This window comes from Heteronotia binoei, chromosome 6, assembly GCF_032191835.1.
Source record: "Heteronotia binoei isolate CCM8104 ecotype False Entrance Well chromosome 6, APGP_CSIRO_Hbin_v1, whole genome shotgun sequence".
In the NCBI taxonomy this organism is placed as follows: domain Eukaryota; kingdom Metazoa; phylum Chordata; class Lepidosauria; order Squamata; family Gekkonidae; genus Heteronotia; species Heteronotia binoei.
Window position 1 is genome coordinate 132065891 of NC_083228.1, and position 12212 is coordinate 132078102.

The 12212-nt window shown below is 46.9% G+C and overlaps 1 protein-coding gene and 1 non-coding gene across 2 annotated transcripts in view; both read right to left on the reverse strand.

Moving 5' to 3' along the window:
• LOC132574271 (methylcrotonoyl-CoA carboxylase subunit alpha, mitochondrial-like) overlaps positions 1-12212 on the reverse strand; it is a 46275-nt gene that overhangs the window by 19556 nt on the left and 14507 nt on the right. Inside the window, exons 7-12 of the mRNA XM_060242626.1 lie at positions 9378-9499; positions 8982-9093; positions 7420-7501; positions 6530-6657; positions 4671-4854; positions 1027-1136 (exon numbers count right to left, since the gene is read on the reverse strand). Of these exons, the coding sequence (XP_060098609.1) occupies positions 1027-1136; positions 4671-4854; positions 6530-6657; positions 7420-7501; positions 8982-9093; positions 9378-9499 (738 nt within the window). The remainder of the gene's footprint in view (positions 1-1026; positions 1137-4670; positions 4855-6529; positions 6658-7419; positions 7502-8981; positions 9094-9377; positions 9500-12212) is intronic.
• On the reverse strand, positions 379-480 carry LOC132574535 (U6 spliceosomal RNA). Its single transcript, XR_009555613.1, has one exon. It is a non-coding gene; the product is annotated as a U6 spliceosomal RNA (small nuclear RNA).

Genomic DNA, 12212 nt, shown 5'->3' on the forward strand with positions numbered 1-12212 from the left:
CCCAGCCAGCTTTCACAGCAGAGCACAAATTCGAACCTGAATCTCCCAGATCCTAGTCTGACGCCCTAACCGCTGCCCCACACGGGCTCTGTTCACCACTCAGCATGAACTGACGCTAATCGGGAACTTCATCATGGCACCTGAACGCAGCCCTATTGAATCTTATTTGAACTGTGAAAAAATATTGTGGAATTTTAATCATTTTCAATATAGTCAGGAGGGGAAAATAAGTCCCTTAAAGTTAGAAGGGAAAAGACTTACCCAGACTTTCAGTTTTAATTCAATGTATGGATTTAAACGGCTCTCCAAATATAACGAGGCCTAATTATGTGAACAACTTGGAAACGTTACAATTTTTTGGCAACATTTATTTGCTCTAGCAACATGGATTTCATCCAATGGACTCAATTCCTTTTAAGCAGGGGCCATGCTAACCTTCTCTGTACTGTTCCAAACTTAGGACTTGGCAAAGTGCTTGGCTCCCAGATTTCGAACCGGAATCTCCCAGGTCCTAGTCTGACGCCCTAACCACTGCCCCGCACTGGCTCTGTTCACCACTCAGCATGAATCACTTCAGCCAGGCTAGATTCGAGTTCCGTGGTAGATAAAATAATCCATCGCCTTTCCGACAACCACCACCAGGTTATTTAGATGACTTCTCTGCAGGTGCTAAGAAAATCCGCTCAAACTTTTTGCTCAGCTTTTTATGTGCTTCAATTTATGCTGTTTTGGCCCCAGACATTTTAACATCGCTTTCAATTTTACTGTGCTTTTGCTGTTGTTTCTTTATCACTACTTAGGCAGCTGTTAGTCGTGGCCCTCAAGTTTGTAAGATCCAAGCAAGGCTGTTAACAACAGGACGGTTTGGAGGATATTGATTCATAGGGTCACGGTGAGTTGGAAGAGACTTGATGTCACTCAACACATACACACAAACACACAAGCTTACACAAATGGCCTCTCACCATACACAGTAACTTTTTAATCTAATTCCTTCTCAAATCCTGCTGGACCTCTGATACTCACATTGTACTGTCGAAGGCAGTATCTTAACTTCCTCAAGGCTGCTCGACGATCCTCTGCCCAAACTACTAATTTAGCGATCATAGGGTCGTAGTGTATGGAAACCTCATCTCCTGCAATCAAAAGGCATGGAAAAGCAAATTTGAACAGAAAAAGTCCCTTGGAATTATGCAAACTTTCCCTGCTTAGGGACTCCCATTTTATTTGATAAATCTGATCAATCTGAAATTTAAAGTAAGAAGAATCTGATTAATAATAAAATAAATATTTGATGAGATTGTGTTATCATACCTGGTGGACTGAAATCTGTACTAGAAGAGACGAAGAAGAAAAAGGAGAGACGAGATTGGATTTATACCCTGCCCTTCACTAGCTGGAGGAGTCTCAGAGCGGCTTACCATCTCTTTTCCCTTCGCCTCCCTACAACAGACACCCTACAAGGTAGGTGGGACTGAGAGAGCTCTGAGAGAACTGCTCTTGAGAGAACAGCCTTGAGAGAAATTGTGGCTGACCCAAGATCACCCAGCAGCTGCATGTGGAGGAGTGGGGAATCAAACCTGGTTCTCCCAGATAAGAGCCCATGCACTAACTACACCAAACTGGCTCTCTCTAGACAATGGATGGAACCGACAAAAGGCTGAAGCTGTCTGGGAAGAAGAAGATATTGGATTTATATCCCGCCCTCCACTCCGAAGAGTCTCAGAGCGGCTCACAATCTCTTTTACCTTCCTCCCCCACAACAGACATCCCATGAGGTGGGTGGGGCTGAGAGGGCTCTCACAGCAGCAGCCCTTTCAAGGACAACCTCTGCCAGAGCTATGGCTGACCCAAGGCCATTCCCGCAGGTGCAAGTGGAGGAGTGGGGAATCAAACCCAGTTCTCCCAGATAAGAATCCACACACTTAACTACTACACCAAACTGGCTCTCCACAGTGCTCTCCAAGATCTGCCCTGTGGCCTGCAGCTGGGGCAGTTCTTTCACTGCCTATCTGAATGGGGATATGGCTGCCTCAGCCTCCCTACACAGCATGCTGCCTGCTCACTCTCCCATAGTCCTGGATTATTGCTGTCATGAGATATTTACACCCTACCTTTCTCCACCATGTGGGGTACAAATGAATTAAACAAAACAAACAAACAATGAAGCTCTTAAGTGGCTTCCAACCCATGTTCCCTCTAAGCTGTGGAGTCTTGTGAGCAGAAATTCTACTTTGTGAGCTACTGGCATTAAAACCGTGAGCTGCTGCTGCATAAATTGGTGCGCTCTGGGGTCCTCCTTCCTGAGCAGGCTGAGCTAAGACAAAAACGTGTGAGCCAGAGGCTAAAAAAACGAACTCGGCTTACAGGGAACGCTGCTTACGACATGATTCTCCCCTCTCCAATTTTATCCTAATAACCACCCTGTGAGGTAGGTCAGGCTGAGAGAAGGAGTGACGGGGCCAGCGTCACCCAGCAAGGTCCCATAGGATAGCAAGGCTGTCAGAGCATGTACTGATGGCCACAGGCAAGGCTTTTTTTCTGAGCAGGAATGCCCAGGAATGCAGTTCTGGTTGGCCTGGTGTCAAGGGGTGTGGCCTAATAGGCAAATGAGTTCCTGCTGGGCTTTTTCTACTAAAAAAAAAAGCCCTGGCCACAGGGATAGAAAGCTTTAAAGGGGATTATACAGATTCATGGAAGACAGATCTGTTAATGGCTACTAGCCATGGGGGCTAAAGGAAACCTCTGCATTCAAAGGTAGTCAGCCTCCCAATCCCAGAGCCAGGAGATAAATCAGGGGAAGGCCTCAGCCTCTATGCTCTGTTGTTCCCCCCTCCTCCACTTGAACCTGCTGGAATGGCCTTGGGTTAGCCATAGCTCTGGCAGAGGTTGTCCTTGAAAGGGCAGCTGCTGGGAGAGCTCTCCTGGCCCCACCCACCCCACAGGGTGACTGTGGTGGGGGGAGAAGATATAGGAGATTGAAAGCTGCTCTGAGTCTCTGATTCAGAGAGAAAGGTGGGGTATAAATCTGCAATTCTTCTTCTTACACAGAAGAATGCCCTGATCTAGTTAGCCCACGCTAGCCTTATCTTGGAAGCTAAATTGGGTCAGCCCTTGTTAGTACTTGGATGGGAGAGCACCTGGGAAGTCCAGGGTTGCTACACAGAGGCAGGCAATATCAAATCACCTCTGTGCAACTCTTGACTTAAAAACCCCATCGGGGTCGCTGTAAGTCAGAGGCAAGCAACGGCAAACCACCTCTGACTGTCTCTTGCCTTGAAAACGCTGCAGGGTTGCCATCATTCGGCCGTGACTTGGTGGCATCTTCCTCTACCACCACATAAGAATATAAGAGAAGCCATCTTGGATCAGGCCAATGGCCCATCCAGTCCAACACTCTGAGTCACAGAAGAACATAAGAGAAGCCATGTTGGATCAGGCCAGTGGCCCATCCAGTCCAACACTCCGTGTCACATAAGAACATAAGAGAAGCCATGTTGGATCAGGCCAATGGCCCATCCAGTCCAACACTCTGTCACATAAGAACATAAGAGAAGCCATGTTGGATCAGGCCAATGGCCCATCCAGTCCAACACTCTGTGTCACAGAAGAACATAAGAGAAGCCCTGTTGGATCAGGCCAATGGCCCATCCAGTCCAACACTCTGTGTCACATAAGAACATAAGAGAAGCCCTGTTGGATCAGGCCAGTGGCCCATCCAGTCCAACACTCTGTGTCACATAAGAACATAAGAGAAGCCATGTTGGATCAGGCCAGTGGCCCATCCAGTCCAACACTCTGTGTCACATAAGAACATAAGAGAAGCCATGTTGGATCAGGCCAGTGGCCCATCCAGTCCAACACTCCGTGTCACATAAGAACATAAGAGAAGCCATGTTGGATCAGGCCAATGGCCCATCCAGTCCAACACTCTGTGTCACACAATAGCCAAAAAAAACAGGCACCATCAGGAGGTCCATCAGAAGCCCTTCCACTGTTGCCCCCCCCCCCCCCGCCAAGTACCAAGCACCAAGAATACAGAGCATCACTTGGCCCAGAGAGAGAGTTCTATCTTGATTCCCCACTCCTCTACTTGCACCTGCTGAGATGGCCTTGGGTCAGCCATAGCTTTCATAGAAGCTGTCCTTGAAAGGGCAGTTGCTGTAAAAGCTCTCTCAGCCTCACCTGCCTCGCAGGGTGTTTTTTGTGGGGGGGAAGGTAGAGGAGATTGTGACCGCTCTGAGATTCAGAGTATAGGGCGGGATATAAATCCAAAAACTTCTTCTTGTGGCTAATAGCCACTGATGGACCTCTGCTCCAAAGGAAGGAAGGAAGGAAGGAAGGAAGGAAGGAAGGAAGGAAGGAAGGAAGATAAGAGAAGTCATGCTGGATCAGGCCAATGGCCCATCCAGTCCAACACTGTGTCACACATGGCCAAAAAAACAGGCACCATCAGGAGGTCCACCAGCGGGGCCAGGACACCAGAAGCCCTCCCACTGTTCCCCCACCCCTCAAGCACCAAGAATATCCCAGACAGAGAGTTCCAACAATACACTGTGGCTGATAGCCACTGATGGCTAATAACCACCAATAAAGTTCTGAAGGAAACTATGTTTAAGCATGAAAAGGCTTCCTTGCACGTTTTCCCAGTGAAGGCTTTCCAGTTTTACCTTGTCTTACCCCAGTTTCTATGCGGGTGCAGCTGTCGGCAAGCGGCGTGGACACATGCAACAAAGGACCAGCGCCTGGCATGAAGTTGTTGTTGGGATCTTCAGCATAGATCCGGGCTTCGAACGCATGTCCCTTGAATGAGATCTCTTCCTGAGTCAAAGGGAGTTCCTCTCCTGCAGCAACCTACAAAGGGAAGCAAGAGGAAGTCCTGATATCAAAGGATCATGGATAAAGAACACAACGCAAACTGAAATACTGATTTAAAAAAATCCGTGAATAATAACTAACGTTTACACTACGATTTGAAGAATTACAGCCACTGTCCTAGATGATACACAGAAAGAGATGGCTATACAGAAAAGTGATATTGTTAACAAAAGGAAAAAAAACCTGTATAAAAGTAACAACTTTTGATGCAAGTCTTGGCTTGCTACTCTATATTTTGAAACAAACAATTTATTATTCTGTCAATATTATTGACAGAAAAACCCTACACACTAGATGCCAGATTTTAACATTGGCAAAATTACAATAGAAGGTTGATGTTACAGCTACAGCAGCAGCAATGGATTGCCTAGTTAACTATCCGTTTCATTCACCTTCTTCAGGCTGCAGTACACTAGGGAAAGCCTTGAATTCAATAATGAAACACCCAGTATTTCCTTCACATTTATATTTAGACACTCTCCAGCTTTTACAATGGTTGTATAGACAGTTGCAGTTGGAGCCTCAGAGATCAACGGTCTTCCATTAGGGGTTATTAATTACCCTTTGTCAGATTCAAAATGTCTCTGTGCTAAGCTGTCCTAGATGAGGCAAAGAGGAGAAACTGCGCTTCTGTGTAGAATATCCAAGCAATACTTTTAAAGAAATAAATACAAAATACTGAAAAATTAGAAAAAAATAACCTTAAATTTCTTAATAGCGCATCGCAAAAATTTACATCTCATAAAGACAGAACATCACATATGAACGGGAAGGGGACAACTAATCCATAAAATGTATACAGCAGTTCAACAGATAAGTCTGTTCTCCTTCTCTTCTAGGTCAACTGACCACTCCTCCTGCTGTCAGTCAGGTAAGTCAGCTGGCACCTCCCACCACCACCCTATTCCAGGGACAGGAGGACATCCCATGCTCCCTGCAAGCATTTATCTTTACCTTTATCTTACACCTCAATAATTGATATGATGGTTTACTCGACATCAGGGGTGGCCAAACTTGCTTAATGTACAAGCCACATAGAATAAACATCAGGTGTTTGAGAGCCGCAAGGAGGAAGGAAGGAAGGAAGGAAGGAAGGAAGGAAGGAAGGAAGGAAGGAAGGAAGGAAGGAAGGAAGGAAGGAAGGAAGGAAGGAAGGAAGGAAGGAAGGAAGGAAGGAAGGAAGGAAGGAAGGAAGGAAGGAAGGAAGGAAGGAAGGAAATAGATGAGGGAGAGGTGAAAAGAAAGCAACTTTAACTTTAAATGGCTTCTCCAAGCTGCTGGCTGGCTTGTCTCGGATAAATGTTTTAAAGAGAGAAATGCCTTCTCCAAGTCGGCTGATGGGGCAGTGAAGGCTTCAAGAGCCACACAATATGTGTGAAAGAGCCACATGTGGCTCCCAAGTCACAGTTTGGCCACCTCTGCTCTACATTGTTAGCAAAGCAGGGAAGAGAAGGGAGAAGGAGAAGTCACTAAGACACAATCTGGAGAAGATCCAACTCACAGTTCTTCATTCCCTGCTCAATTCAGAATCAGGCAAGAGGAGCAAAAATTCAGTGACAATTCAAAGGGGAGAGCCTGCATATGCAAAATAAGGGCTGCTGGACATGACCTCGGCACTGATGCTTCCTGCATTTTACCTGCCAGTCCTTACCCTCAATTGCCACTCCACCAGGTCAGTCCCCGTGATCATCTCTGTGACTGGATGCTCCACTTGCAGCCGAGTGTTCATCTCCATGAAGTAGAAGTTGTGCTCGCTATCCATGATGAATTCTACCGTGCCTGGAATATTTAAGGAAAGGAATATTACACAGAGGTGGGAAATGCCTTCTCCAGGTAAGTCCGAAAGTAACACAGTCATTGTCCCTGGCATAAAGTTCATCTTAAATGAAATACAAAACGATAATCTCAATGAGCTTCAAAATCCTTCAGAAGAAAAAGAAGATGATATCAGTATTTGTCTTTCAAATATCAAAATATAAATAGGCTTAAAAGGGGATTAGATAGATTCATGGAGGATGTCTATCAGTGGCTCCTAGCCATGGTGGCTAACCCCCACCATCCAGAGGCATTAAGCCTCTGAAACCCCGAGCCAGAAGGCAACATCAGAAGGTCTTGTTATTGGCCTGTTGCTGACCATCCAGAGGAAATTATTGGCCACTGTGTGATACATGGTGCTAGACTAGATAGACCACTGGTCTGATCCAGCAGGGCTCTTCTTAGGTTCTTATGAAGGCCTTGGCCTGTTGTTGGTCCTCCAGAGGAACTGGTTGGCCACTGTGTGAGACAGGATGCTGGACTAGATGGACCACTGGTCTGATCCAGCAAGGGTCTTCTCATGTTCTCATGAAGGCCTTGGCCTGTTGTTGGCCCTTCAGAGTTACTGGTGAGACAGGATGCTGGACTAGATGGACCACTGGTCTGACCTGGCAGGTCTCTTCTTGTATTCTGGAAGTGAGCACGGCCATTAGCAGAGCAGATCTACAAACTACAACCAAAGCATGAACCCAACACCACAGGAGCATCCAGGGAAGCTTACAGTACCTGCCCCAACGTAATTCACAGCTTTAGCAGCCTTGACAGCCGCCTCTCCGAGTTTTCTTCTCACATCAAGTTTAATTCCTGGCTAGGAACAAATGAGACAGGGGTCTGATTACACAGAGCAGCATTCTGCTCTTGCTACAGAGCAAAAATGGATACTAAAATGTTGTCTAGTCTTTGGACATAGTTCTACAGGCTACATTTCAACATATGACCATTCACAGAGAACTAGACTGATGGAGAAGGCGTACCTAACTGGACTTGCCAATTCCCGAACTCTGTTAAAATAAAATAAACCCATTAATACAATAAAAGTCTTTAACGTATAAGTTGAAGCCTAAGAAGTCCTAAGTGAGCTCCCCTTCATTGGCAGTCTTCAAAACGCAGCTGGATGATTATTTGTCGGAGATGCTTTAGGCTGATCCTGCAGGGAGCAGCGGGTTGGACTAGATGGTCTGGATGGCCCCTTCCAACTCTAGGATTCTAAGTCATCTGCAGGTGGCTGTAGACCACAATTGCTGGACAGTTATGATATCAGAGCTATGGAGAAGTCCCTGTTAGTATTAAGTAAAGCAAGGTTCTGCAACATGCTGCCCGAGGGCACTGTGGAACCCGGCAATACTTCCCAAGTTGCCCCCTGAGCTTTTCAGGAAATGGGTAGTGGCCTTTGCAATAGCAGCAGCCACTTCAAGATCAGCAGAACTACTAAACATCTAAGCTTGTGGCTCCATTTCCTCCTTTTCGTTCTCCCTTCCATCCCCTGGTCATCCCTTCATTTCTTTTTCTTCTTCTTCTGTTATTCTTATGCAAAGTGAAGTGAGACATATTGAGTCTGGCTCTGCCTCCTGCGGCAGCCATCTTGGGTTTCACTCCACCTCCTGTGGCAGCCATTTTGTGGGGAGGACCTCTCAAAATTCCGATAGTGCTCACGGCTTCAAAAATCTTGGGAGACCCCTGAAGTAAATGACTGCACTACAATTTTAGCATGCCTGGAACTGTGTACGGCATGCCATGGACAGGGCTGTCCGCTTCTATTTGAACAGAACTTAATTCTCCCACAAAGGTCATCTCAATTTTGCTGATACATTCTCTGTGGCATCACTTGCATTATTTTTATTTTGACCCCTGAAGTAAACTGGTTGGACCCACCTCTCCTTACAATGCCTCTCCCCGCAGCTGTTTTTGAAACTACACACCAGAACATCCAGTCACAGATCTCTCCCCTCACCAAAAAAAAAAAATCTAACTGCACCCTCTGATAGCCAAGTATCCCACCGATAAATGATCAGAATCTGCTAGACCAATTTGCTTGGTGCTTCTAGGGAGACGAGTTACATATTGCCTGGAAATAGAATGCTGGGTTAGACCATCAATTAAAATTAAATACAACTAAAAAAGAAATTCCGTGTTAAGGCCCTTTCCCATGTTTTGGGGTCAGTGAATCGGGCAGCACAAGGAAAAAGCAACCAAAATTATGCCAATTAGAGAAGCAAAAAAACCCAAGTTTTTTTCCAGGGGGGGATTTGCAAGTTCTTCAATGGTCTTTTCAGAAAATGGCTGCTTACCCCTGGAGCTTCCTCAATGATCTTCTGGTGTCTTCTCTGTACGCTACAGTCTCTTTCAAACAAGTAGACTGCATTGCCGTGCTGATCGCCGAACACCTGAACTTCCACATGCCTGTAGCATTTTTAAAAAAATAAATGAGTGAAGGATCATGACAATGGCAACTGTGTTCACTAATGCAAACTGTTTCTGATAGAACAGACTAAGATGCCACCAGAACAATGCTGAACAAATGCTTTTGCTTGGTAAGCTGGTGTGCTTCTTGCATACTGTGTCTTTTATGTTTGGAAATGATGCCTTTCCTACTCTCTCTGACCTGAAACCTCCACGCATTGGCTGCCCTCCTCCTTTGTACATTCCCTTAAAGGATTACACACGGGGTAAGATTGTTTGGTCACCTTGGATTATCAACAAATTTCTCTATCAACATGGCGTCATCGTTGAAAGACTTCTTTGCTTCTCTCCGGGCCGATTCCAACTGCTCCTGAAACTCTTTTTCGGAGAAAGCGATTCTCATGCCCTGGGAAGGAACACAGCCACTTTGTTACAAAAACAAGAAATGGGAGAGTTATTGGGGGGGGGGGGGGGGGAGAAAAAGCAACAGGATCTCCCAAACCAAGCATATTTATTGCTAAGCTAGCTCCAGGGACCATCAGTACAACTTACTAACTTCCAGGGGTGGAATTCTAGCAGAAGCTCCTTTGCATATTAGGCCACACACCCCTGATGTAGCCAATCCTCCAAGAGCTTGCAAGGCTCTTTTTTGTAAGCTCCTGGAGGATTGGCTACATCAGGGGTGTGTGGCCTAATATGTAAAGGAGCTCCCGCTAGAATTCCACCCCTGCTAACTACAAATCAGTGGCTACTGAGTGAGCTCATAAAACAGAGAAAGTATGGCAGGTATCCCAGAGTTCTTGACGAGGTTGCACAGGAGAAAGAAGGGTCATGGCTACAATAACAGAGAGGTTCTGGAAGGTGCTTTATAAAGGGAACAGGAATGTGGACTGTACCACTGTCTATGCCGGGGGTTCACAACATGGTGCCTGTAGCCACCATGATGCCCATTAACACCTTTCTTGGTGCCCTCCAAGTGTTCTTAGGAAGTGGGTGGGGAAGAGATGGGGCTCTTGTCTGATTGGCCATTGGAGATCAGCTATACAGATTAAAATAACACTGAATGAGGGGCAGCTTCCAGGGAAGTATCAGGTTTATGCTCCCACCCCTCTTTCCCAGTGCGTTTTTTATTACGCCTCTTCTTCCCGGCACTTGTGCTTCCCTCTGTGCATGTGTGTCACAGCTCAGGGAGGTCTTACCAATTGCAGCCACAACTCTGGGTTACCGGTCTCCCTTGAGAAGGCCCAGAGTACCCTCCCAAGACCTTCCAGACCTCCCTTAGCTAGGCCAAATAATGGGCATGAGAACCAGGCAGAGTAAACGACAACAAAAAGATTTATTTCAGTGCAATATAAATTAACAAGGTGCATAAAACAGTAAAAGGGTGAAGGGAAAATAAACAAATGCCCCAACACGTCTATGTATACAGTCCCTAAACTAATACTAACACTTACCCCCTTGGGTAAGGGCCTTTCCCCTGCTTCCAGCTCTCCAGGCCAGCCTGCCTCCAGCTAAGCCTTCCAGGGAAAGAACACCCACTTCCTAGGCTTGGCCTTTATATATTCTCTTCCTAGGCCCCACCCCTCTCTGGGCTTGTTTCCCTTGCTACCCAATCAGCGGGGGAGAGGGGATCCTGGGAGATGTAGGCTTTTCCCAGTAACTCCTAAGCAGGCTTCCCTGGGCCCAGGATCATGACAATGTGGCTCCACCCCCTGCAGCAGCCATTCTGAGATTGCACCCACCACCCTCTGTCAGAATCCCAAAGGTGCCCACAGACTCAGAATGGCTGGGGACCCCTGTGTATGCTATGCATTAGCTCTTGTTTTAAGTGTTATCTAGGACCGATTTCCGACTCGCCTTACGCTGCTCTCACGCTCCTCTTCTCAGCAGGGCTTTCATCCGATTTCACACTACCTGCCCTGGGGCTGCAATTAGCTTCGGCTTTTTCGCATGGTGAACAGAAACCTCCAAAAACCAGTTTCTGTTTGCTGCGTGAAAAAGGCAAAGCTAGTTGCAGCCCCGGAGCAGGTAGTGTGAAATCGGACGGAAGCCCCACTGAGAAAAGGAGCATGAGAGAGGCATAAGGCGAGTGGGAAACTGGTCTAGCTCTTTCTTCATTCTATTCCACTGGTGTACTTCCACATTCTGCATTTTTAGGCAGATCATGTCTAATATTCTTTCTATTGTTTCAAACTTCTGTAATCCTGGTCCTAGCACACTGTTTATTAGATGCCGCACTGACTTACTTTACATAGACAACAAGGGATTAAAATGTGGAATTCACTACCAAAAGTTGCAGTCTTGGCCCTAGGAACAAAGAGCTGTAAAAGCGGATTAGATAAATCAAGTCTATCAGTGCCTCCTAGCCATGGGAACTGAAGAAAACCTCCACACTCAGAGTCAACTTCTGAATCCCAGTGACAGGAAGGCAACATCAGGGGAAGGCCTCAGCCCCCCTGCCTTGCTGCTGGCCCTCCAGAGGAACTGGTTGGCCACTGTGTGAGACAGGATGCTGGGCTAGGTAGACCCTCACTGGTCTGATCCAGCAGGACTCTTCTGATGCTCTCATGAAGGCTTCGGCCTCTCTGCCCTGTAGTTGGCCCTCCAAAGGAACTGGTTGGCCACTGAGTGAGACAGGATGCTAGACTAGGTGGACCACTGGTCTGATCCAGCAGGGCTCTTCTGATGTTCTTATGAAGGCCTCGGCCTCTCTGCCCTGTTGCTGGCCCTCCAGTGGAACTGGCTGGTCACTGCGTGAGACAGAAGACAGGACTAGATGGACCACTGGTCTGATCTAGCAGGGCTCTTCTTATGTACATTTGTTTAATCCACCTTGAGACTCAGGGCCACATTAAATGTTACTGTTCCCCAGACTCATGTTCCCTGCAGCTGCAGTGGCTGTAGGGAAAAGCTTCAAAAAAGCGGGGCGGGGGGGCAAATGGTCTTGGAATGGTGCTGCTAAGGGACAAAGTAGGGGAGATGAGCTCCTGTTTACCCATGCAAAAACCACATGGGGGGGGAGCTGCCCAATGTGCACAGATACCTCCATGTGAGGCCACAAAACTGGGGGACCCAGACCAAGGCTCCCTCTAAGCTGTGGAGTCTTGTGAGTAAAAATT